The sequence below is a fragment of the Bombina bombina genome, chromosome 3, assembly GCF_027579735.1.
Source record: "Bombina bombina isolate aBomBom1 chromosome 3, aBomBom1.pri, whole genome shotgun sequence".
In the NCBI taxonomy this organism is placed as follows: domain Eukaryota; kingdom Metazoa; phylum Chordata; class Amphibia; order Anura; family Bombinatoridae; genus Bombina; species Bombina bombina.
In genome coordinates this window covers 561,141,540-561,165,699 of record NC_069501.1, presented here as the reverse complement: position 1 = coordinate 561,165,699, position 24,160 = coordinate 561,141,540, and the positions used below count along the sequence as shown (strand labels likewise).

Below are 24,160 nucleotides of genomic sequence, written 5' to 3'. Positions count from 1 at the left end.
AGTTGCTACTGCAAGATCTGATACGGCTGTTCTGCAAGTTCCCAAGAGGGATAAAAAAAATGTTCGATGTTCAAAAAAGTTCAAGTACACATAGGGATATGAACAGTGTTTCTGGAGGCCAATGTGAGGCAACAGTAGCAGAAAAAACACTGGGAATGCAATTCACTTTCAACTTACTACTTAGAGCTTGGTATCAAAAACTTGTCAGCATGAAGAGAAATCCCTAAAGATAGGAGCAAAGATATCTTTAGGGTTGTAAGAAAGCACTGGTATCTACTGTCAAAATACAATCCTGGAGTAGAATCCTTTAAATTGCCACCTATGCCCTCATACAGTAGGGTAAAGAACTTTGGGATAACTTAGGGCGGATGTGGGTACAACTAAACCTACCGCTATTAACTATCTAACTACTCCCAATAAAGGATGTTACACTTGCTTGCATTGTGTTCAATGTAATTCTGTTATTAAAGGTAAATATTTGGCTCAAAATGACAAAAGAAAGCAACTTAAAATTAATGGCCTATATACCTGTTAGACAGATTACGTCATCTATCTCCTAAAATGCCCATGTGGGCTATGTTACATTGGCGAGACCACCCAGGCCATTAGGGATAGATTTGGTCAACACAAAACCTCAATCAGATCCAAAGATATGACTTTGCCAGTTTCAGCACATTATATACAAATGGGTCATGCTGTCAGTCAGCTCCGTTTTCAGGTCATTGACCATAATCCCCAATATAGGAGAGGGGGGAATAGAAAAATCAGATTAAAACAAAAGGAGGTATGGTGATTCAAATTTTTGAATACTCTCTATCCATACGGTCTGAATAGGGACTATGATTTGCATTTGTTTTATAATTTTGTATTTCTGTTACTGATACCACTAGATGTCATTATTTTATTGTATGTCTAACCTGGATAGGTAGGGGTTAATATGAATTAAAAAGCAATGTGTGATTTGATTGGTTCAGATAGCCTTTTTAAATGTCTGCATTCACCTGTTCTAAATATGCATGATTAAGGACCATGTAGGTCTGAAACGTCGCTTTTTTAGGTTTTGTATCTAAATAGCTTGGTATAAAAAACTTGTCAGCATGAAGAGAAATCCCCAAAGATAGGAGCAAAGATATCTTTAGGGTTGTAAGAAAGCACTGGTATCTACTGTCAAAATACAATCCTGAAGTAGAATCCTTTAAATTGCCACCTATGCCCTCATACCGTAGGGTAAAGAACCTTAGGGATAACTTAGGGCGGATGTGGGTACAACTAAACCTACTGCTATTAACTATCTAACTACTCCCACCCAGGCCATTAGGGATAGATTTGGTCAACACAAAACCTCAATCAGATCCAAAGATATGACTTTGCCAGTTTCAGCACATTTTACACAAATGGGTCATACTGTCAGCTCCATTTTCAGGTCATTGACCATATTCCCCAATATAGGAGAGGGGGGAATAGAAAACTCAGATTAAAACAAAAGGAGGTGTGGTGGATCAAATTTTTGAATACTCTTTATCCATACGGTCTGAATAGGGACTATGATTTGCATTTTTTTTTATAATTTTGTATTTCTGTTACTGATACCACTAGATGTCATTATTTTATTGTATGTCTAACCTGGATAGGTAGGGGTTAATATGAATTAAAAAGCAATGTGTGATTTAATTGGTTCAGATAGCCTTTTTAAATGTCTGTGTTCACCTGTTCTAAATATGCATGATTAAGGACCATGTAGGTCTGAAACGTCGCTTTTTTAGGTTTTGTATCTAAATAGCTTGGTATCAAAAACTTGTCAGCATGAAGAGAAATCCCCAAAGATAGGAGCAAAGATATCTTTAGGGTTGTAAGAAAGCACTGGTATCTATTGTCAAAATACAATCCTGAAGTAGAATCATTTAAATTGCCACCTATACCCTCATACCGTAGGGTAAAGAACCTTAGGGATAACTTAGGGCGGATGTGGGTACAACTAAACCTACCGCTATTAACTATCTAACAACTCCCAATAAAGGATGTTACACTTGCTTGCATTGTGTTCAATGTAATTCTGTTATTAAAGGTAAATATCTGGCTCTAAATGACAAAAGAAAGCAACTTAAAATTAATGACCTATATACCTGTCAGACAGATTACGTCATCTCTCTCCTAAAATGCCCATGTGGGCTGTTACATTGGCAAGAGCACCCTGGACGTTAGGGATAGATTTTGTCAACACAATACCTCAATAAGATCCAAAGATGTGACTCTGCCAGTTTCAGCACATTTTACACAAATGGGTCATACTGTCAGTCAGCTCTGTTTTCAGGTCATTGACCATATTCCCCAATATAGGAGAGGGGGGGGGAATAGAGAACTCAGATGAAAACAAAAGGAGGTATAGTGGATTCAATTTTGAATACTCTTCATTCATACTGAATAGGGACTATGATTTGCATTTGATTTTATACTTTTGTATTTCTGCTTCTGATACCACTAGATGTCACTATTTTATTGTATGTCTAACCTGGATAGGTAGGGGTTAATATGAATTAAAAAGCAATGTGTGGTTTGATTGGTTCAGATAGCCTTTTTAAATGTCTGTGTTCACCTGTTCTAAATATGCCTGATTAAGGACCATGTAGATCCAAAACGTCGCTTTTTTAGGTTTTGAATCTAAATAAAGACAAAAATCACCTTTAAAAACATTTATGGTGCTGTCACATTGCATATATGGACTGTAATTTTTTGGAGGAACACAGATACTCCATTGTGACAGGCACACATTACGGATATTATATTTGTATTTAGTGCTAGACTTAATTTGTACATTTTGATATATTATATATATATATATTATTTTTTATAGCATTATATTGCACTGTAGGTGCTTTCCTTCACATCAGGAACCATGCATAGTGATAAACAGACTTTTTAAAATTCTTTGAGGGACCTCACAGTTCTGTTAAATAATTTCAAAAGACCAAAGAGCTTCAGAGAATCAGGCCATTAGTCTTCTCTGTCTAGCACTACATTTAGGAATGCATTTTTTAAATATAACATTTGTATTTTGCTATGTAAAATGGATCTTGCAGGGTCAGAAAGTGGGCCGATCAAAAGCACTCCAAGGGTGAGTTTAATTTTTTTTAATTACCTTGTTATATAAATTTGTATCAACATTTAAACCTGAACTTTTTAAAACAATTAAAAAATGAATATAAGACTGTAACCAAACTGAATTGAATGAAGTGACAGAATGAGATTTTTAACTATATACGCTTCAAGAGTTCATGTTTTAGTAGTGCTGGGAGCCTCCATGAAATATCTTGTAGTGGACTGCAATAAAGATTTCCATAGAGTCTTATTACTTTTAATTAAAAGTACATGAAACCAAAAAATTTTATTTCATGATTCAGATAGAGAATACAATTTTACACAACATTCCTATTTACTTCTATTGTCTAATTTGCTTCATTTTTTAGATATCCTTTGTTGAAGAAATAGTAATGCACATGGGGAGCCAATCCCACGAGGCATCTATGTGCTGCCACCAATCAGCAGCTACTGAGCCTATCTAGATATACTTTTCAACAAAGGATACAAAGAGAATGAATCAAATTAGACAAAGTAAATTGGAAAGTTGTTTAAAATTGTATGCTCTTTCTAAATCATGAAAGAACATTTTTGGGTTTCATGTCCCTTTAAGGCAAATGTATAACTATAACACTATGGTTAAATATAAACATATGTCAAACACAATGGGGCCTATCTATCAAGCTCCGAACGGAGCTTGATGTCCCGTGTTTCTGGCGAGCCTGCAGGCTCGCCATAAACAGCAGTTATGTAGCAGCGGTCTAAAGACCCTGTCCGTCTGCTCTGAATTCAACCCGAGTGAGTACGATCGGGTTGTCTGACAACCCCTACTGACGGCCAAATGGCCGCGAGTCTGCAGGGGGCGGCGTTGCACCAGCAGCTCTTGTGAGCTGCTGGTGCAATGCTGAATACGGAGAGCATATTGCTCTTCGCATTCAGCGAGGTCTTGCGGACCTGATCCGCACTGTCGAATCAGGTCCGCAAGACCTATGATACATAGGCCTCAATATATTATTTGCAAGACATTGTGCTGACATAGGGGATGATGCAATTTAATTCTTAGACCCAACTCTCCTTCCACTACAATTTATACTCAACTACAGCACTGTATTAAATAATCATAAAGAAAATATAGACATAGAATAATATATACATTTCTTAAAAATGCCCATGGTTACAGGATCTGCTGATCTCCCAATTTTTTTTTTTTTTTGAGTTGTGACCTTGTTCACCCTCCCACCCTAAATCACTAAAACACACATTTTTAGTTCTACTTTTTCTTGTGTGCACTAAAACTATGACACACATTCTTAGTTCTGCTATTTCCCAGGAACCACAAAAAGTAGTGCAAAGGGCAACCTGTGGCCCATGGGCCACTAATTGGTCATACCTGATTAAAGGAAAACATTTTCCCTCCCAGGTGCTGCCTTTGACAAATGCTGCCTGATCTTAATGGGCTAAACAACCTTTGGACATCACCTCACTGCTCCAATATCAGCCATGTCACAAAGAGAAACATCTCTCACCTCAGTCATTTTGGGTTTCCTCTCTCTTGAAGGCACCAATAGGCTCCTGTCTGTCTGTAAAGCATCAGCCATAGAGTAGATCTCAATGGAATTCTTCTGCTTTGATCTCAGGAGGGATAGAGCTTCTCTAGTGGAGACACCAGGAAGGTTTGGGTTGTATAAACTGATGCACCAGCTAGCGTAAACAGAAGCCCTTCGGTCATTTTGCTGGGCATGATTTGGCTTCACATAGTTCAAGTAGCACCAACTGACATTTGTAGTTGTATGAAGGGTTGGGAAACTCTGTACCTTTCTAGCCTGTGTACCTCCTTGCTGGCTCAAGTCTCCAAGACTGGCAGATGTCCCAGAGGTGGAAGCAGTAAATGAGGAAGAGGGCTCTAAGATGTCTGCAAAATCCTCTGTTTTGATCTGTACTTTGCATGTGTACTTTTGTTCCTTATATTTCTCAGGCGACTTGCTGTTTGAAGGCCCAGGAAGTGTTGGAGTTAATGGGCTTTGACTTTTTTCTTTCACAGCAAAGTTTTCAGGGGCAACAGAAGGTTGTGCTAGAATTTCAGTGCTGCGTTGAATTCTGGTAACCAAAGAAGTAATATCTGATGTCTTACTCTCTAAAAAGTCTGTATGTGCCCCAGACAAAGGTTTCAAGATTTCCCCCAGACCTTCATTGTCTGAAATCTCTTCCTCTTTTACTCTTTTCTGTTGTTGTGTTTCCATGGTGAGCTCCAGACTACCAGCTGGAGACAACATACGCTTGCTTCCTCCAACAGATGAGGAACTTCCATCCAACCCAAGATGACTATCAACTGCTGGTTTGAAAGGGATATAACTGCTGGATTGTGTTGTTGGAAATGGCACATGGAGGTACGGAGCTTGGTAAAGGTTGCTCTGATCTTCTGGCAAGATATGTGCCAAGTCAAAACCCTTGGATTTGCTTTCATTAAATGTCCGCAGCACAGCAGAAGAACTGCAGTGTGGCTGGGTGACAAGGATCTGGGACAGTGTTGTGTACATTGCAGTACCGTAGGAAGGCATATGAGTATGAACTCTTACTGGAACAACAAGAGATACAGTTGGATCAGAACAAACTGGGACAGCCTGGGTGGAGGACTCTGATGTCAATGGGTTGTCTGGGGTTGTATGTAAGTTTTCTAAAAAGTAAGTCTTGCAAGGAGAGAAGCTGGATGTCCCCACTGGAAGTGAAATCATTGGTTTTAATTGTGAATAGTGCATCCCGATGTCGGTGGGCAAAGGAAGTGCAAACTGGGGTCGCATTGACAGTAAGAAAGTTGAGGGAAGAGATAAAAATGAAGACTGTTCTCTAAAAGGAATGTCTGTATGAGGAGTTAGATGCTGGGGTATCTGAATGTGACTTGGGTGGAGGAGTGTATGTTGTAAGGGCAGTGTTGGTGTTTGAAACACAGTTGGAGTGACATATGAAAGAGGAAATTGATTAGAGAGCAAATCACTCATTGCTTGAGAAGATATAAGTTCTGAAGGATTTTCTGGCAGCTTCAATAGGGGCTGGTCATGAAAAAGGGACAGCTGTTGTGGTAAGTAAGTCTTCTCTGTGTCTTCAGTCAAGGGTTGGTCTGTCTTAGAACTTTGCTTTTGCTGGGAAGACTCAGTAGGCAGAGACTCATGTGATGTAGGAAAAGGCTGATGGGTGGATTTGGGGCCTTGACTTGATGAGGAAAGTGTCTCTGTTTCTTTCCAGTCTCTTTGCATTAATTCTGGTTCATGTTCCACTTGTCTGCTAAGGGAACTCTGTCTGATTGAGAAACATTTTCTCCTCTCTTGTGCTGTAGGTCCCGATGTTGACGCTGGGAATTGTAAGCTTCCATAATCAAATGATTTGCTCCGATTCTCAGCTATCTGGGATGTATGAGATACATCTGGTGTTTGCTCTGATGCCGACCTCCTCATCTCTCTAACTTGTTGATGATGTGAAGGTACAGTAAGCATGTGATGCACAAAGGATTTTGACAACGTTTCGGATGTCTGCCCTGATACCTCAGGCTTCGTAATCTCTTCACGATCAAAAGAAACTGAACGACTGGATGCATGAGATAGGCTACTTTCCTGGCTCGGACTACGTGTGAGGGACATTGATTCAAAGCTGGACTCTCCAGAAGACTGGGCCATCTCTGCTAATCGAAGCCTTTTCTTTTTTGGAGGGAGTTTTTCTGCAGGAAGTTGAGAAAGAGACTGACTCCTCTGTGGCCACTGAAACTCCTCTAATTTTTCTTCTTTTATGGGCGGTTCAGGTTCTGCTTCTGGTTTGTCTGGTTCCTCTGTGACAAGAATCTCTGGGACCTGAATATTATGTTGACGAACCAATTTTGGCTGCAGCGATTGGGATGGCCGAGGATGCTGACTTAAAGTGAAAGAGGAAGATTTTGCTAGAGGCTTTTCTTCATCCTCAAAACTACTAAGAAGTTCCATGGTTTCGGCCTTTTCAAAGGAGCTGGTGTGTTGAATGACAGAGATCTCTTTAGATATTGTCGTCCTCTCTTTGCTTTCCAAAGCTGGCATACTGAGAGGGGCATCTGACAATGACATTGGTTCACTCTGATCAGCAGAATGCTTTGCTACATTTCTAGAAATATTTAAATCTGTGTCAGATGTGGCATAGTGGGAACTTGTTACTGTGGCAGATGGACGATATTCAGTTGTGTCAAAAGCGGGAGGATCTTCCTCATCACCTAGACTTTTCTCTTTCCGTCTTTTTCTTAGGGGAGTGAGTTCTAGGCCATGCCCAAGTTTGTAATGTATTATCTGAGGCCAAGTTTCATGCTCTCCTAAACCTTTTTCGGTTTCTGCTGAGCTATGAGGCACCACAGTTTGAGGTTTCATGATGTGTACATCTGAGCAATAGTACTTTTTATGGGTTTCATAGTTGCCCCTTTTTTTATATCTTGCTCCACAAATATTACATTCATAGATCAAACCCTTTATTCTTCCCCCTTTGCGACACTTCTTAGAAGTTTCACTTTCTTTGGCATCTGGATCTTCAGATGGGTTAAAAGGGATGTCTTTACTTGTGGAGCTTCCTTCCTCTGTTGTGTACTCCATTCCCAGAGGCAGCTCTATTGCTGGTTGTCTTTTTAATAGCCGTGGATGTGAGGAAAATGCTTGACTGTGGCTTAAGACGTCAGAATCAACAATCCTTTCATCAAATGAGTAACTAGCTCTAAAAGGATGTGGAGAGCTTATAGTGCAAGAAGAAGGCATTGAGTGGCTTCGCAGAAGAGGCACAGTCTCTGTGGCACTGTGGGACTGCTGAAGTGAAAGGAATGAATGTTCTCCTTTCACTTTCTCAGCTAAATTCTTGGGATCCATCTGACCCATGGATCCTGGAGACTTTAAGTCAAATTGGAAAGGCTCTCTGTATAATGTTGCCTTTGGAGATTCAATGCTGCTCCGTCTTGACAGTGAACTTCTCCGAGGTTTAACACTATCAATCTCACTGGTGTCTACCACTGCCTCATTTATGGTAATAAGCTTTGTAATGTGTTCAATAACCTGTGTTCTGGGCAAAGATAATGGCACCATGCTTGGTTTCTCATCTGATATTCCTTGAGGTGGGGCAGGATTAGTCAATATGGAGGTCCTCTGCCCAATTCTCCCACATTTCCCAAGGATGATTTCAGCATATGACTTGGCATTGGTATTGGAGGGGCTTATTTGTTGCTCTGCACTTTCTGAACGAGAAAAATAACCTGATTCTGTGCTTCCTTTGCTTCCTGGGCTGAGGAATGTCTGCTCCTCACTGGCCTTCTTCCTCTCACTAAGACGCAATGCAAGCTTCTGTTTTATTGAGTGAGTGTCTTCTAATTTTTGACTAGAATCAAAAGAGGGGTCTGCAAATGCTGTGCTCTCCTTTACTCCTAGTGATGTGCTTGGTTGGGCCAGGGAGAAAACATCATGACTCATTCCATGCTGGCTCCCAACACTATGAGAGGAACGAGATGAAAGGCCATGCTTTTGCAGAGGGGAGAGCTCTGCCATGCTTGGTAATGTGCTTGTCTCCTCCTCAGAATCAGTACTTTCTCCTTCAGTTGGATCTTCTATCTCTTCCCTTCCAAGTTTATCCAAATCTAAACTGGACGGATGTATCTCTGCACCAATTTCTGAGGCCAGTCCAGCTTTTATCCTGTGAGCATGAGATTTCCTATGCTTGTACAGATTGCTTTTTGTCTTGAAAGAAAAGCCACATGGGATACAGGGGTAAGGACGTTCTCCAGTATGAGATCTGATATGCTTCTGAAGAACACTTGGCTTGGCACATGGCCGGCTACAGTACTGGCATATATATTTGCCTGGCTTTTGGGGTTTTTTCTCTTTTTTGTGGTGCTCCTCTGCTTGTTTTACTGAAACCTGAGATGGGCGGTGGATATAAGCTTTCTCAGTGGACAGTTCTTCTGAGGGGCTTAGCTGTGTATGGAGTGCAGAAGAAAGAGATCTTGATGGACCAGGCTGTATTGGATCTGCTAACTGCCATGCTGGCCCTTCAAGACTATGTCCATGAGGTGCTCTGGGTGCCATAAATGCTGGTGATGTGGGCTGTGGTTTGGAACCCTGGAGCTGTGATAGACCTTTTGGCTTACAGGGCCGCCCCACTCTCCGTGGTGCACCCTCTCTTGGGTTTTTTACAGAACTTGGCAATAATTGCTGTGGCACAATGTCTCCCTTGGAACTGCTGTGGAAGCCTTCAGTTGGTGACACCCTGCCCTGCAATGTCTCCCCTTTAGTTATCCTCTTCCTCACACCTTCCTCCAACTTCCTTATGCTCTTTTGCTCTTGCTCCATTACCTACACAAAGGGCTTGCAGTGTTATGTTTGCAGAGTCCTGTAGGGCAGCATTGGCTAATAACCATGGTAGAATCTGTGGAGAACCTGCATGACACTCAGGAAAAAAAAGCCCCCAGAATAGAAAGTTGGCTTAAGGTATTTTGGTCAGTCTTTTTGTAGAATGTGGAATAAAATAAATAAAAAGTCCAGGTATCAACAAAGTTTACATTTGTAGTCCATGATAGGTTACTTAAAAGAGAGTTTCAAAATGTTTAGCTGGACTATTGTTCTTGTGAACTCCATGGGTTTAAGCCTTATCATTTTGAATTTCTGTCTTCCCACTCCACACTTCAAAGTGCTTCAGCTTTTCCTTATTTAATTCTATGGAAATGTAACCTTTTAGGCATTGTAAAAAAAAAAAAGTGTTCCTTCTTCCCAGCAAGTAAAAAAATTAAAGATCAGAAGTCACATTGAATCTGTAGGGGAAAAAATAAAGAGTTTTAGATAATTACATACAGATATGAGTGGCTGAAACAAATTAATTATAAATTCATGATTACTAGTAATGCTTCCACCAAGAAAGATGCTATATGTGGTGATAATAATGGGCGAGATTACAAGTGGAGCACTAATTTATCGCAAATTTGCCCATTTGCAGACGGGCAATAAATAACCAGCCATTACAATCGTGGTAGCAATTAGCGCTCAGAAAATTAACCAGAGATTAGAGTCTTGTAGTTTTCTGTTAAAAATTTTTTAGCATTTTTTTAAAATTAAAAAACAACTGCACAAAGCAGTTTTTAGTGATTAAAAGTGGTGGGTGTGGCGGGTGCCTTTACATTGCGGTCTATGGGGAACTGTGTGTTCCTTAAATATATATGTATATAATTATATACATATATAATTAACATTTGCTGCCCATCGATGCGCAACATACCCCCTACACTGCGCTATAATCTCATGTTGTGTCTCACGGCATGAGAAAGAGCCTATAAAAGCGATATTTTGCACTCCACTTATAATCTAGCCCTATATAGGGAAACTGTAGGTGTGATAAAATTCATTGGATGGGAGTTGTAGATAGCTATTATACGGATACAGGTAGAGTTATAGGGAGAAGTTATACTGAGAATTAAGGAAATTAAAAAAAGGGGGTTATGATTATTAGAAGTGACATTGTATGGTTAGATAAGATGATGGAAAGGGGAAATTTATACTAAAAGATAATAGAGAGATGTGATAGACAAGATACATGGAGTGACAAAATAATTTACAGAAAGATACTTTGAAAAAATAGGAGGAAATAAAGCCAATGCAAAGACCTATAAAGTGATGGAAAGGGTTACAGAGAGGGTAAATTGTGAAAGGGATCCTTTATTGAAGAAGAAAAAAAAAAGGATTATATGATCAGGTATATATAGAAACAGGAGTCATTAACAACAAGTAAGAATTCAGATTATGTGATTTACAAAGGAAATAAACACATACTTTCAAACAGCAACCTGATTTCCATCCCTTGGCAATTGTTAGGAGTTCCAGTTCTGGAAAAAGAAAGAAAAATCTGAATCAGGCATATATAGTAAAAAAAAAGCCCCTATTGAAATTAAAATGTCAAATCCCTAGCATTTATTTACCAGCACTATGGAATTTTGTGGTGCTATACAAATAAATCATTATTATTATTATTCTTTATTTATTAAAGGGACAGTAAACAACGGATTTTTTGTTAAAAAGGTAGATAATCCCTTTATTACCCATTCCCCAATTTTGCATAACCAACACAGTTATAATAATATACTTTTTACCTCTAAAATTACCTTGTATCTATGCCTCTGGAAACTGCCCCCTTATTTCAGTTCTTTTGACAGACATGCATTTTTATCCAATCAGTGCTTGCTCTTAGGAGCTTCACATGCCGGAGCTCAATGTTATCTATATGAAACACATGAACTAACGCCCTCTAGTGGTGAAAAACTGTCAAAATGCTTTCCGATTAGAGGCAGTCTTCAAGGTCTAAGAAATTAGCACATGAACCTCCTAGATTTAGCTTTCAACTAAAAATACCAAGAGAACAAAGCAAAATTGGTAATAAAAGTAAATTGGAGAGTTGTTTAAAATTGCATGCCCTATTTAAATCATGAAAGATTTTTTTTACTTTACTGTCCCTTTAAGTGCCAACAGATTCTGCAGCGCTGTCCAATGGTAACAAATATAAAAGTACAGTACAATATGAGACAACCGAAAAAAAGTTTAACAAACAAATACAGGGGGGGGCCCTGTTCCCTTGGGAACTTACAATCTAGATGGGTAGGTGGGTGAGAAACAGGAGGTGGGGACTGCAAAGGTGGGAATGATGTTAGTGTGGAGTTAAATGAGGGCAACTATTAGGCAAGTGGAATTCATTAGTTACTGATTTGGCGATAGGCTTATCTGAACAAGAAGGTCTTTAGGGAGCGTTTAAAGGAGGAGAGGATGGGGGAATGTCTGAGAGCTCGAGGAAGTGCAATCCAGAGGGTTGGTGCTGTACGAGAGAAGTCCTGTAGTCTAGCATGGGAGGAGGTGATGGTAGAAGATGCAAGGAGAAGATCATTGTTGGATGGTAAGGGGCGGGCAGGAGTTTTTTTGTTGATGACTGAGGACAGGTGAGGGGGGGCTGCATTGGCAAGGGCTTTGCAGGTCAGAGTGAAATTTTGAATTTGATTCTGCTGTGAATGGGGAGCCAGTGAAGGGAGGAAGGAAGGCCAGTTAGTAGGTTATTACAGTAGTCAAGCCGGAAATTAATAGGGAATGGGTTATTTGTTTAGTAGTTTCAGCACTCAGAAAAGGACGAATTTTGGAGATATTGCTTAGGTGGTTTGTGAAAATTTTATGTGGGGTATAAAGGACAGATTGGAGTCAAGTGTAACTCCTAGGCAGCGGACTTGGGGTGATGGGGAGACAGTGGTGCCGCCAACAGTGATAGTAAAGTTAGAAACTGAAGTAGAATTAGATGGGGGGATTGGAAGAAGCTCAGTCTTGGACATGTTGATTTTTAGGTGATGAGGGGCCATCCAGGAAGAAATGCCAGATAAGCAGTCGCTCATGAGGGAAAGGACAGAAGGAGAGAGTGCAAGGGTGGATAGGTAGATCTGAGTATCATCAGCATAGAGGTGATAGTTGAAGCCATAGCTACTGATACGTTTACCCAGTGAGGAAGTATAGATAGAGAATATATAGTATAATAATTTATTAATTTCTTTCTATATTCTGTGTTAGAATTGTGGCTTAGCATAGCAAAAGCAGCAACTGCCTAATGTGAAATGAGGCAAAATAAATCACAAAAAGGATACCATCAAACTTATGGCAATCTTGTAATACGTTGATGGAAAAATCTGAGCTCATTTGCATCCAGGATAACTTAAAGTAACAAGGTTCTGATTAAGTCACATACACCTTGGTAAAGTGATAACTCTGTAGAGACAGCATCATCAATAAGGTGTGGAAAACTGCCTTAGAAACCTTTACTATAATATCATCTAAATAAGGGATTCCCTAAGATCTGTAACTTGACAGAAGTCAGAGAAGACCATAATAAAGTTATTTCCAGTCTGAAAAGAAGATCAACAAACTGGAAATGAGCATGTTCTATTTGAAGCCTGAGAAAATTGAAGTGATGGAACAGAGGTTATAAACTTGTTTCTCCAGCAAGAAAGATTTTACAGGAGCTAGAGTTAAAATTGTGATTTCATAAAACATATGCAGTTGCTTCCAGTCCTGAACCAGAAAATAAATGGGCTTTCAAAACTGGATCAATGAAGAGGTTAGACAAAAACTCTTAACAATGTTCTCAAAGTAGAGAGACATTCCTTCAGCAAGTTTCAAAGACTATATGAGAACAAGCCCTTACAAAGTAATTTCTTTTAGCCATAAGAAACAATTTTATTTACTTAGGGGACCAACAAAAGCCATATTTCCTGAAAAATATGATCAAACTGCATCCTACTGAATGGAAAGAACATCTGGCATTCTTGAGCCTAATTTTAAATAACTTTCCAATTTACTTCTATGATAAAATTGACTTTGTTCTCTTGGCATTCTTTGTTGAAGATTTAAGCTAGGTATGCTGATAGGAGCGTTCATATATCTTTAACATTCTATGACAACAGAGTTTGCAACAATGTGTAACACTGTTATTAACATTCTTGTAAACACAGCTGCCAGATGCCTAAAGACGTGCACGCTCCTGAGCTCATCTAGGATTAGTCTTTAACAAAGAGTACCAAGATAACTATGCAAAAGTGATAATAAAAGTAAGTTAAAAAGTTGCTTAAAATGTAATGGTCTATCCAATCTATTTAAGATTAATTTGACTTTAAGCCACAAAGTGCTAAAAAAAAAAGCAATGGCTTTCACTGCAAAACACAAAATAGCAATGAAACCCTCACAAAAATAACATAAGTAACTAAAAAAGACAATGCACTTGATAGCCTAGAAATTGGTTGGCTCGCGTGATCTACATCTACTGAATTCTATTAAGCAGGTTCAGATAAGCCATACAAAGTATACTAACTGAAAGATGGATAAACCCCTCAGACAAGTTAAGACTATTACTAAGAAATAAGGCTTGAAAGGGGCCTTAAGCAAATCTTCAAGTGATCTATGTGGCATAGTAATATTCTTTTTAATAAAAAGAAAAATCATTAGAAAACAAATGGTTCCCATAAGGAGAATCAGTGCCCTAAAATGATGCACTAAAAACCGTCATATTCTTTCATCTCCACAAAATAAACTTAACACACTGAATCAGAGTCTATCAATTCAAAAGACTAAAGTCAGGAGGGACTATGAGACTTCTGAGAGATTTCTACTCCAAGGACACAAGGCTATATACCAGTACTACTGTGTCTGACACTACAAGAGTGTAAAATAATTAGTGCATACTTGGCCCAATCCATTTGCACTTTAAATTTTTCAATGTCAATTGCTTACATCAAAAATTGATATTATCGATTATGGACTTTCCCCTTTTTTAACTATGTTTTTTCAATCAAAAATATTTTTTTATACTTAAAATCCAGTGTGTGCTGTCATCTTATGGAGACTGTATTTCACCTTGGTCGTTACCTATTAAGTTGGATTCAAGGAGTGCATATCCCATTGGAACTTGCTATATTATATATACTGTATATGTATGTATATATTTATTTTTTTTATATATATATATATATATATATATATATATATATATATATATATATATATATAATATATATATATACATACACACACATATATACAGTATATTTATATGAAACATGTAATATTTGCATTAGAATATCCCTTTAAACTTTAAAAATCTGTTAATAAAACGCCTTCATATAAATAACTATAAATTAAGTAACTTGTAACAGGGTTGAAAAGTGTGATTCAAAAATAATTAAGCTAAACGGAGAACCAAATGTTAACGCCAATGGGATGTTTAAGACCTGGAACATTTTCTATGAATCTGGAGGAATCTGAAAAATGTCAAGGTAAACAGCAAATGCCCAATAAAACAGAATTTTTAGAAATCTACTTATTTCTTTATGAACTGGTAACAGTGTAGGAAAAATGGTCATGAGAAACCCATTACCTACCAAGTCGTTGATACAGAACCCAGGCCATCAATGCAAACACAGACAGGAATAATAATGAAAAGACCTGTTCCCAAAAAATAACTTAACAACAGCCTTCTATTCAAATATGGGGACGATGTTTTTTTAAATAATATAGCTCTATCAAAGCTTAAATTGGATAAAACTTCTTTCTTTTAAGCAATCAAGAGAAATAGAAAGAATTCAAACTCATAAACCTATCTAACTGTGAACCAAGCAAGCTTTTTACAGTAAAAAAAATGAAAGTACAGACATTTTCAGATAACTAATTGATAAGTCCATAACTGTGCCATATAGGAGAAAATCAATAAACTGCAGAGAAAATGCATAATTTCAAAATAAATTACTGTCTTTGTACTACTATTCAAAGGTGGTTAAAAAAGAAGAGTAAAATTCCACACGTTACAGGCTGAGATCCTTCACAAAAGCAGAAATGGTTTTATTCCAGAAACCTTTACCCTTCTTACCCTTCAAAATACATAAATTATGCTTACTTGATAATTTCATTTCCATCTGTGGGAGGAGAGTCCACTGCTTCATTCATTACTTGTGGGAATTAAGAACCTGGCCACCAGGAGGAGGCAAAGGCACCCCAGCCAAAGGCTTAATTATCTCCCCCACTCCCCTCACCCCCAGTCATTCTGCCAAGGGAACAAGGAACAGTAGGAGAAATATCAGGGTATAAATGGTGCCAGAAGAAATGATATTAAATTTAGGTCTGCCCAACGGAGAAATGGGCGGGAGCAGTGAACTCTCCTCCCACAGATGGAAATTAAATTATCAGGTAAGCATAATTTATGTTTTCCATCTTAATTGGAGGAGAGACAACTGCTTCATTCATTACTTGTGGGAACAAATACCCAAGCTCTAGAGGACACTAAATGAAAACAACGGGAGGGTAAAAGGAGGCGGACCCTAAACTGAGGGCACCATAGCCTGCAGAACCTTTCTCCCAAAAGCTGCTTCCGCCGAAGCAAAAACATCAAATTTGTACTATTTAGCAAAAGTGTGAAAGGAGGACCAAGTAGCTGCCTTACAAATATGCTCCATAGAAGTCTCGTTCTTAAAGGCCCAAGAAGAGGCCACAGCTCTAGTTGAGTGAGTCGTAATCCTCTGAGGAGGCTTATGTCCCGCTGTCTCATAGGCCAAATGGATAATGCTCCTCAACCAAAAAGACAGTGAAGTGGAAGAGGCCCTTTGCCCCCTGCACTTTCCTGAAAACACCACAAACAAGGACGAAGTCTGTCTGAATTCCTTCGTAGCCTGAAGATAAAACGTCAAGGCCTGAACCACATCCAAGTTATGAAGCAACCTTTTATTTGATGAAGAAGGGTTAGGACACAAGGAAGGAACCACTATTTCCTGATTGATGTTACGATTCGACACAACCTTGGGAAGAAACCCCACTCCAGTGCGAAGAACAGCCTTATCAGCGTGAAAAACCAAGTAAGGCGGATCACATTGCAAGGCCTCTAACTCAGAGACCCTGCGAGCCGATGCAATAGCCAATAGAGATAGGACCTTTCAGGAAAGAATCTTAATGTCAAGAGAATACATAGGCTCAAACGTTGCCCTCTGCAACATCTTAAGAACCAAGTTTAAGCTCCAAGGAGGAGCAGAATTTCTAAAGACAGGCCTGATTCTGGACAGAGCCTGAACAAAAGACTGAACATCAGGAAGCTCAGCAAGCTTCTTGTGCAACAGCACCGATAAAGCCAAAATCTGTCCCCTTAAGGAACTGGGGGCTAGGCCCTTATCAAGTCCATCCTGGAGAAAAGCCAAAATCCAGGATACCCTAACCTTGTGCCAGGGAAATCCACATTCCTCACACAGAGGTAAGTAGGTCCTCAAAACCTTATGATAGATGCGACGAGTGACCGGCTTCCTGGCCTGAATGAGTGTATCAATTACTCTTTCAGAAAAGTCTCTCTTTGCCAAAACTAGGCTTCAATCTCCACGCAGTCAGCTTCAGAGAATCGAGATTTTGCTGAAAAAATGGACCCTGAACCAGCAGATCTCTGCGACAGGGTAACCTCTATGGTGGAGACGATGACATCCCCACCAAATCCGCAAACCACGTCCTTCACGGCCACAACGGAGTAATCAGAATGGTCGAAGCTTGCTCCTGTTTGATGCGGGCCACCACTCGAGGAAGAAGTGGTAACAGGGGAAAGATGTAAAATAGGTTGAACTCCCAAGTTACCGCTAAGGCATCTATCAGCTCTGCCTGGGAATCCATGGACTGTGACCCATATCTGGGTAGCTTGAAGTTGAGTCTAAACGCCATGAGGTCTATCTCCGGCGTCCCCCATCTGTTGCAGATCTCCACAAACACCTTGAGATGGAGAGACTATTCCCCCGGATGAAACGATTGTCTGCTGAGAAAATTCGCTTCCCAGTTGTCCACACCCGGAATGTGGATCGCTGAGAGCGAACAGTTGTGAGTCTCTGCCCATTCCATAATCCAAGATACTTTCCTCATGGCTACGGAGCTTCTTGTACCCCCCTGATGGTTTAGGTAAGCCACTGAGGTAATATTGTCTGACTGGAATCTGATGAACCCGGGAGAACCCCAGGAGGGGCCGAGCCCCCAGAGCGTTGAATATCGCTCGAAGTTCCAGGATATTTATTGGTAGAGTCGACTCCTCTCGAGTCCACCTGTCCTGTGCCCTTCTAGCACCCCAAACAGCTCCCCATCCTGATAGACTTGCGTCCGTGGTCACAATCTCACAGGATGGTCTCAAAAAGGATGTCCCCTGGGACAGCTGTCCCGGATGGATCCACCAAGAGAGGGATTCGCTCACTTAAATGTCCAGAGATATCTGTTGGGATAGATCTGAGTGATCGCCGTTCCATTGTCTCAACATGCATAACTGAAGAGGTCTGAGATGGAACCTGGCGAATGGAATGACATCTATGCTGGATACCATAAGACCAATCACCTCCATACACCGGGCCACAGAAGGCCTTGAGCAGGTCTGAAGAGCCAGACAGCTGGACGCAATTTTGGAACGTCTCTGGTCTGTCAAGGATATTTTCATGGAATTGGAATATATTATCGTACCTAGGAATTTCACCCTGTTGCTGGGGACCAGAGAACTCTTTCCTTTGTTTATCTTCCATCCGTGAGATTGAAGAAGAAGAAGAGCCCCCTGAGTGATCCTCCTTGAGACTGCAGGATGGAGCTTGGACCAGGATATCGTCCAGATAGGGCACCACTGCTATACCTCTGGCTCTCACTACCACGAGCAGCGCTCCCAGAACCTTCGTAAAGACTCTTGGGGCGGTCGCCAGAGCGAACGGTAGGGCCACAAACTGGAAGTTTTGGTCCAGAAATGTGAATCTTAGGAACCTGAAGTGATCCTTGTGGATTGGCACGTGAAGGTAGGCATCCTTCAAATCTATTGTCGTCATGAATTGCCCCTCGTGGACAAGGTGCAGAATCGACCTGATGTCCTGAAAGTCTCCTATCAAGGCCTCCGCAAAAAGAGATAGTCTGCCCCCTATGCGATCCAGAGACGGATCGGGGGCCGCCCCTTCATGCCGATTTTGTCTTGGTGGGCTTCTTACTCTGCTTGGTCTTGTTCCAAGAGTCTTTGCGGTAGGTTGCTGGCGTTGAAACTTGTCCGAACGAAAGGGACGAAAAGTAGACCCCTTAGGTTTATTCTTCTTATCCTGCGGTAGGACCTGGACCAAAGAGAACCTTCCCCTGAAACGGGAGGGAAAGTAATCTCGACTTAGAAGTCATGTCCGCAGACCATGACTTTAACCACAGAGCCCTGCTGGCTAGAACAGAAAAACCTGATGTCTTGGCTTAATTTGTTCCTGTATCTCCTTGAGGGGGGTCTCCACCTCGACCATAGCTGACAGAGCTTCACACTAATAGGTAGAAGCTCCAGCCACTGCAGCGACTGCCGCCGTTGGTTTAAAAAACAAACCCCGAGAGTTGGAACATCTTCCTCAACATGGATTCCAATTTCTTATCCATGGGCTCTTTGAACGAAGAACTATCCTCTAGCGGAATAGTCATTTGCTTAGCGAGGGTAGAGATAGCACCATCCACCTTAGGAATGGCCCCCCAAAGCTCAAGTTGCGAGTCCGGAACGGGTAACAGCTTTTTAAAAGAAGCAGATGAGGAGAAAGATGAGTCAAGTTTCTCCCACTCGTTCTTAATAATATTAGCCATCTTAATGGGAAGCGGGGAAGGTCTGTGGCACTACCTTGTCCTCGTACACCCTATCTAGCCTAGGGATTGAAGGTTCCTCCAGCAGTTTCGGCTCCGGAACCTCTAAGGTAGCAAGCACGTCTTTTTGTAGAAAGCGCAAATGCTCCATCTTGAATTTAAAATATGGCTCCTCTGCAGACAGAGGTCTAGAAGTCACCGATTCCGTCCGCCAAGGAGCGTCCTCATCCACGGATATTTTGTAAGAAACATCCAGCGGAGTAGATGACCCCTGGGATGGATAGCTGTGTTTCACCTTTCGCTTGTGCTTAGCAGGGCGAGATAAGGCTTTGAAAGCCGCAGAAACTGCCGTTTGTAGTTGATCAGCAAAATCTGGCGGCCAAAGGCCCCTCCCGTGGGAGGATCAGCAGGGCCCTGGGGAGCTGCATGTGGAATAGGAGATGAATGTAGGGAACGCACATCACGGGATGGAGAACCCTCAGAGGTGGACGACTCAGTTGTACTAAGTACCTTATTCTTTTTAGATATAGCAATCTTATCAAAGCATGTGGTACAGAGTTGAGCAGGCAGATCAACTGGGACCTCCTCACAATATACACAGTCATAAGGTTTAATTAAAGAGGGAGTACCCTCTAACATATCAGAGTTCTCCACAGCTTTTTCCTTTATTGCGGACTAGATAAATTTAAATGGCACCTTTATATCTTAATGGCCGGGGCACTCACCAACTCCTATGACCTGGCCTCAGAGAAACGCTTCATCTACTACAAATGCCGGTCAAGAAGAGGAAGTTGAAAGAGGCCACACCCGGTCACATGAAGTGCCATGCAGGACCGCCCCTGCACCAGAGAGAAAACATGCCAAAAAAGGCCTGCGCCGATCTCTCGATAACAAACTGAACTGTTCACACACTGACAGAGCCTCATCTCACACATGCCGCAGCAATAAAACACAATAAACAATATTATGTACAAATCCCCCCTGTTCAATAACCTCCCTTCCGGAGGTATTAACCCATGATTCTATACAGATAAAAGGAGACACACTGTGACTCTGTCTTCTTACGTTTTCATATGCGTATAATTGAAACGATCTTACCAGAATCTATGCCGTGGAACAGGAACACAGCCTTTCAAGTGTGACAGGTTAGTAGCATAGCTCCTGACATGGACTTGAGAGCAGAAAGCAGGCAGCGAAACTCGGCAACGCTGATTGCTTATGAAGCTGTTAATCTGAGTCGGGATGGTTTCGCAGAAAGACTCTCCCTGCATCTCCGGACTCTAACTTTCATCCATGCTCTCACTGAGAGGCTGACAAGACTACTTAAAACTCTAGTCCCATTGTGAAGAGTACTACCCTCCATAAGAGACTACTCTGATCTTCCAACACTTCTCTGCCAACCTCCTGTGACGAAAGGCAAAGAATGACTGGGGGATGAGAGGAGTGGGGGAGGTATTTAAGCCTTTGGCTGGGGTGTCTTTGCCTCCTCCTGATGGCCAGGTTCTTAATTCCCACAAGTAATGAATGAAGCAGTGGACTCTCCTCCCATTAAGATGGAAATAAAGATATAACAATTAAGCAATCAATGCAAGCACTTTAAGGTCTTGCTAAAGAACAGACCTTGATTCAAAAGATTTGGAATAATTCTGTTCTACAAGAAGGGCTACAAGAATTCTCTTGAGGAAGGTAGAAGCCAAAAGAATTGCCACTGTTAGTACAGCTTGATTTTTTTTTTGAACCACATACATGGTCAAAACAATTGGAGGAAAGACATAATCTAGTTTGACGTAATTACCACTGTGCTCATGGCAAAGGAATAAGGATCGCTGCATCTGGTACCACTGTTAACCTTGCAACGTTCACTCATGCCATCATATCCATTTCTGGAACCCCATATTTTAGGATAATCACAAGGGAAAAAAATATTTGTGGAGAAGCCACTCCCCAGGATGAAACTTATGCCAGCCGGAAAATAAATTCTTACTGAGATGGATTTGGTGCCTGGAGCTTCTCACATTGCACTGCAGGCTGTAAATATATGCAAACACCATCACTCTGTCCAACTGGATACACACCTGATACTGAATGAAGAAGATGTCTCTAGGATGTCAAGAGTCAGAAACTGCTCTGAGCTCAAATCATTTATGAGTAGAGTACACAACCTTCTCTCAGCCTGGAGCTCATCCCCAACTGCATTCAATTAACAAAACTGGTATGTACTGCTATAACAGCTCAGTTTGTCTATAGAAATATGCTACCTCTGTGGTATCTTCACCTTGCCAAACACCAACTAAGTGAAACTGACATGGTTCCCCTGTGAATGGAAGCTCAACTGCAATAGTTTTATGTGAAACCTTGCAAATTAAACTACATAAAACAACTAGATACCATTAAATCCAGCACCACCATGGCATCATTGGCCCAGCACAAACAATCTGCATGTGCTAGATTCCCCTGGTAGCATAACACAGTTATGAAATGCTTTGAATATGGAGGGGGGGGGAAGCTCTCCCTATGGCCTGATGTTTGCCAGAGGTGCTGCTAGAAACTTGTTAAAGGGACAGACATGATGCTTTAAGCCAATCTTTGACCTAATCTGAACTACATGCTGTTAAAATAACCCACAGACCACAGCCTCTTATAGTAAATGTATTAATGAGGTCAACCACTTAAGAAAAAACTAGAAGCAAGTAAGGGACTGAGAATCCCCAAGCTTATCATCAATCTCCCATATAACAAATTCATTACTGTGAAACAATAGCAACAGCACAGGAAAGACAAAATCTTAAGCTCCACCCCCTGTAAATTTAATCCTGCAGACAGAACAAGTTAAAGCACTTGGTGGCATGTTATATTTGCCTTCATCTATATGGTGTATAGTATGTTCAGTATCTAGAGCTTGGGATATGGCAAGAAGCAAATACTTCCACAGAAAAAAAAAACTCCCAAAAAGGTTTAGCCCCACTATAGATGCACTTATACGAGCTGTATAGACCAAAGAGGCATGACAGATGCAGAAAAGGAAAGAGCAAAGGACACTTAAAAAGACTGAGCAGTGCTTCTATGAGGTGGCAAAGATGAATAATAATTACCCACGTAATGTTGGTCCTAAGATGTAAAATTCTACTAAAAAAATATTAGTCTTATGGACAGGTATCTTAAACCAAAAGAGATTAAACATACTCTGAAGGAACAAAGTTGTCATGCTAATGCAATAAAATAAATGGTATATGGCTAGAAACATTGATCATGAACCAAAAATTGAGTAACAAAGATCATCCAATGTGATCTGCAAATGCTTTACCTTTAGCAGGGTAAGAGCATCTATACATATAAATGGATCCAGAAAAGATTAACTGAATCTTTTTCTGACATTACCCCTTGCCTGACCCTCCAAGGATTAGAAGTAAAAGCGAGAAATTGTGGGGACTGCTGACAGCACCCTTAAGAATGTTATCATGCCAGACAATCTGCATGTCAAAATAAACAAACTTGCAATATACTTTAATATTTTTCCCCTTTTTCGTGTAAATTAACTCTGGGTTTCCAATTCTGATTACTAGAAGAGCACACTGCATGCTTCACAAGCCTAGCCCTGCTACATACCTGTTCCTAATTGGTTTCAGCAGGGGGAAATGCATAACAAACCGCAAAACAAGAAATGTTTTTTTTAACATAATGACTGTGTCCGTGACTACACCATTAACAAACTCACATTCTCCAAATAATTCAAGTATTGGGTAGAGGTTGACTATTGAGAAATAATTATGTTAAACTAGACTTTAAATAGTTGAATTAGTTATTAATTTGTTTTGAAAATGTTTACAAATGGTTGCTATGTTCTTCTATAGCAAGACAAAAGAAATGCCTTGTAATTACAACGCTTTGTGCGTCCCGTTGTGACTTTTGGGAAATGTCTACGTTCTCAAGAGATATAAACTCATCAGTTCTGATATAACTGTGTCAACTTTTGGTCTAGTGGTGTATCAAAACATGTGACTAAATTGTCCATGTTTAAAACACGAATTCCATCAAATGACATAACAGCCCCAAAAGAGAACTGCTTTCCGTGAAGGGTTAATTATACACAGCACGTGTTGTGTGATCACAGGCAGATGCTAATTAGCACACTGCTTTGCAATGCTATCTGAAATATTCAGTGTAAATTAACACAGGAAGATGGGAAGGGAATACTACCAAGGGAGAGTGCCATTTACAATCTAGCCTAGCTTCTCATATGTCAAGGCCAGAAGGGCTGGATGAGAGAGAAGAGACTGAATCCTGAGGTTGGTCTATTCAGAGGGAAAAAAAGGTTTGCAGCTGGAGGAGAGAGGTTTGTGTCCAAGTCTCTAATAGGGTAACTGAGAAGTATGTGATATTTATGTATTATGTGAAGGTGAGAGGTTTGTGTTCTGACTTCTGAGCATGTACAGAGACAAATGTGTATGTACACATTTGTCTCTGTATTAAAAGAAAGAAACACACCCTGCTGTCCTTTTGAAATGAAAAAAAAAAAGTGAGTTATCTCTGGTATACAGGACATACCAGAGCTATGAGTATTGCAGTATTGCTGGTTAAATCCTCAGCCCATGACATTCAAAGTGAGTGGATGGCAGGGGTACCAAGAAAAGGAAAATGTATAAGAGTAAACATATATGTATGCATGCTTCTGTTACAGATCTCAAATTATTTTTTTCTCTCCAGACAAGGCTCCAGAAAAGCACTGAGATTTAGCCTTAAAGTAATTGGGGTACAGTTTACTGGAACGCATGTGATCAATATGCATGATTTGTCAGTCTGATCTCACCCTAAAGGACAGTCTAGCCTGACAATACAAGGCTATTCTTCGCTAAGCAAGTGACAGGGCGAGACTCTGTTGAACATGACTGATTTGTGGACCTTGTCCGTGAGAAGCACTTGATCTCTCTAAGAACAGGTAGCAATGGAAAAAA

The 24,160-nt window shown here is 40.5% G+C and overlaps 1 protein-coding gene across 1 annotated transcript in view; it reads right to left on the bottom strand.

The window, feature by feature from the left end:
• HIVEP3 (HIVEP zinc finger 3) overlaps positions 1-24,160 on the bottom strand; it is a 609,889-nt gene that overhangs the window by 245,515 nt on the left and 340,214 nt on the right. Inside the window, exons 3-4 of the mRNA XM_053707095.1 lie at positions 10,881-10,933; positions 4,602-9,868 (exon numbers count right to left, since the gene is read on the bottom strand). Coding sequence (XP_053563070.1) covers positions 4,602-9,410 — 4,809 coding nt within the window. The 5' untranslated portion in view covers positions 9,411-9,868; positions 10,881-10,933. The remainder of the gene's footprint in view (positions 1-4,601; positions 9,869-10,880; positions 10,934-24,160) is intronic.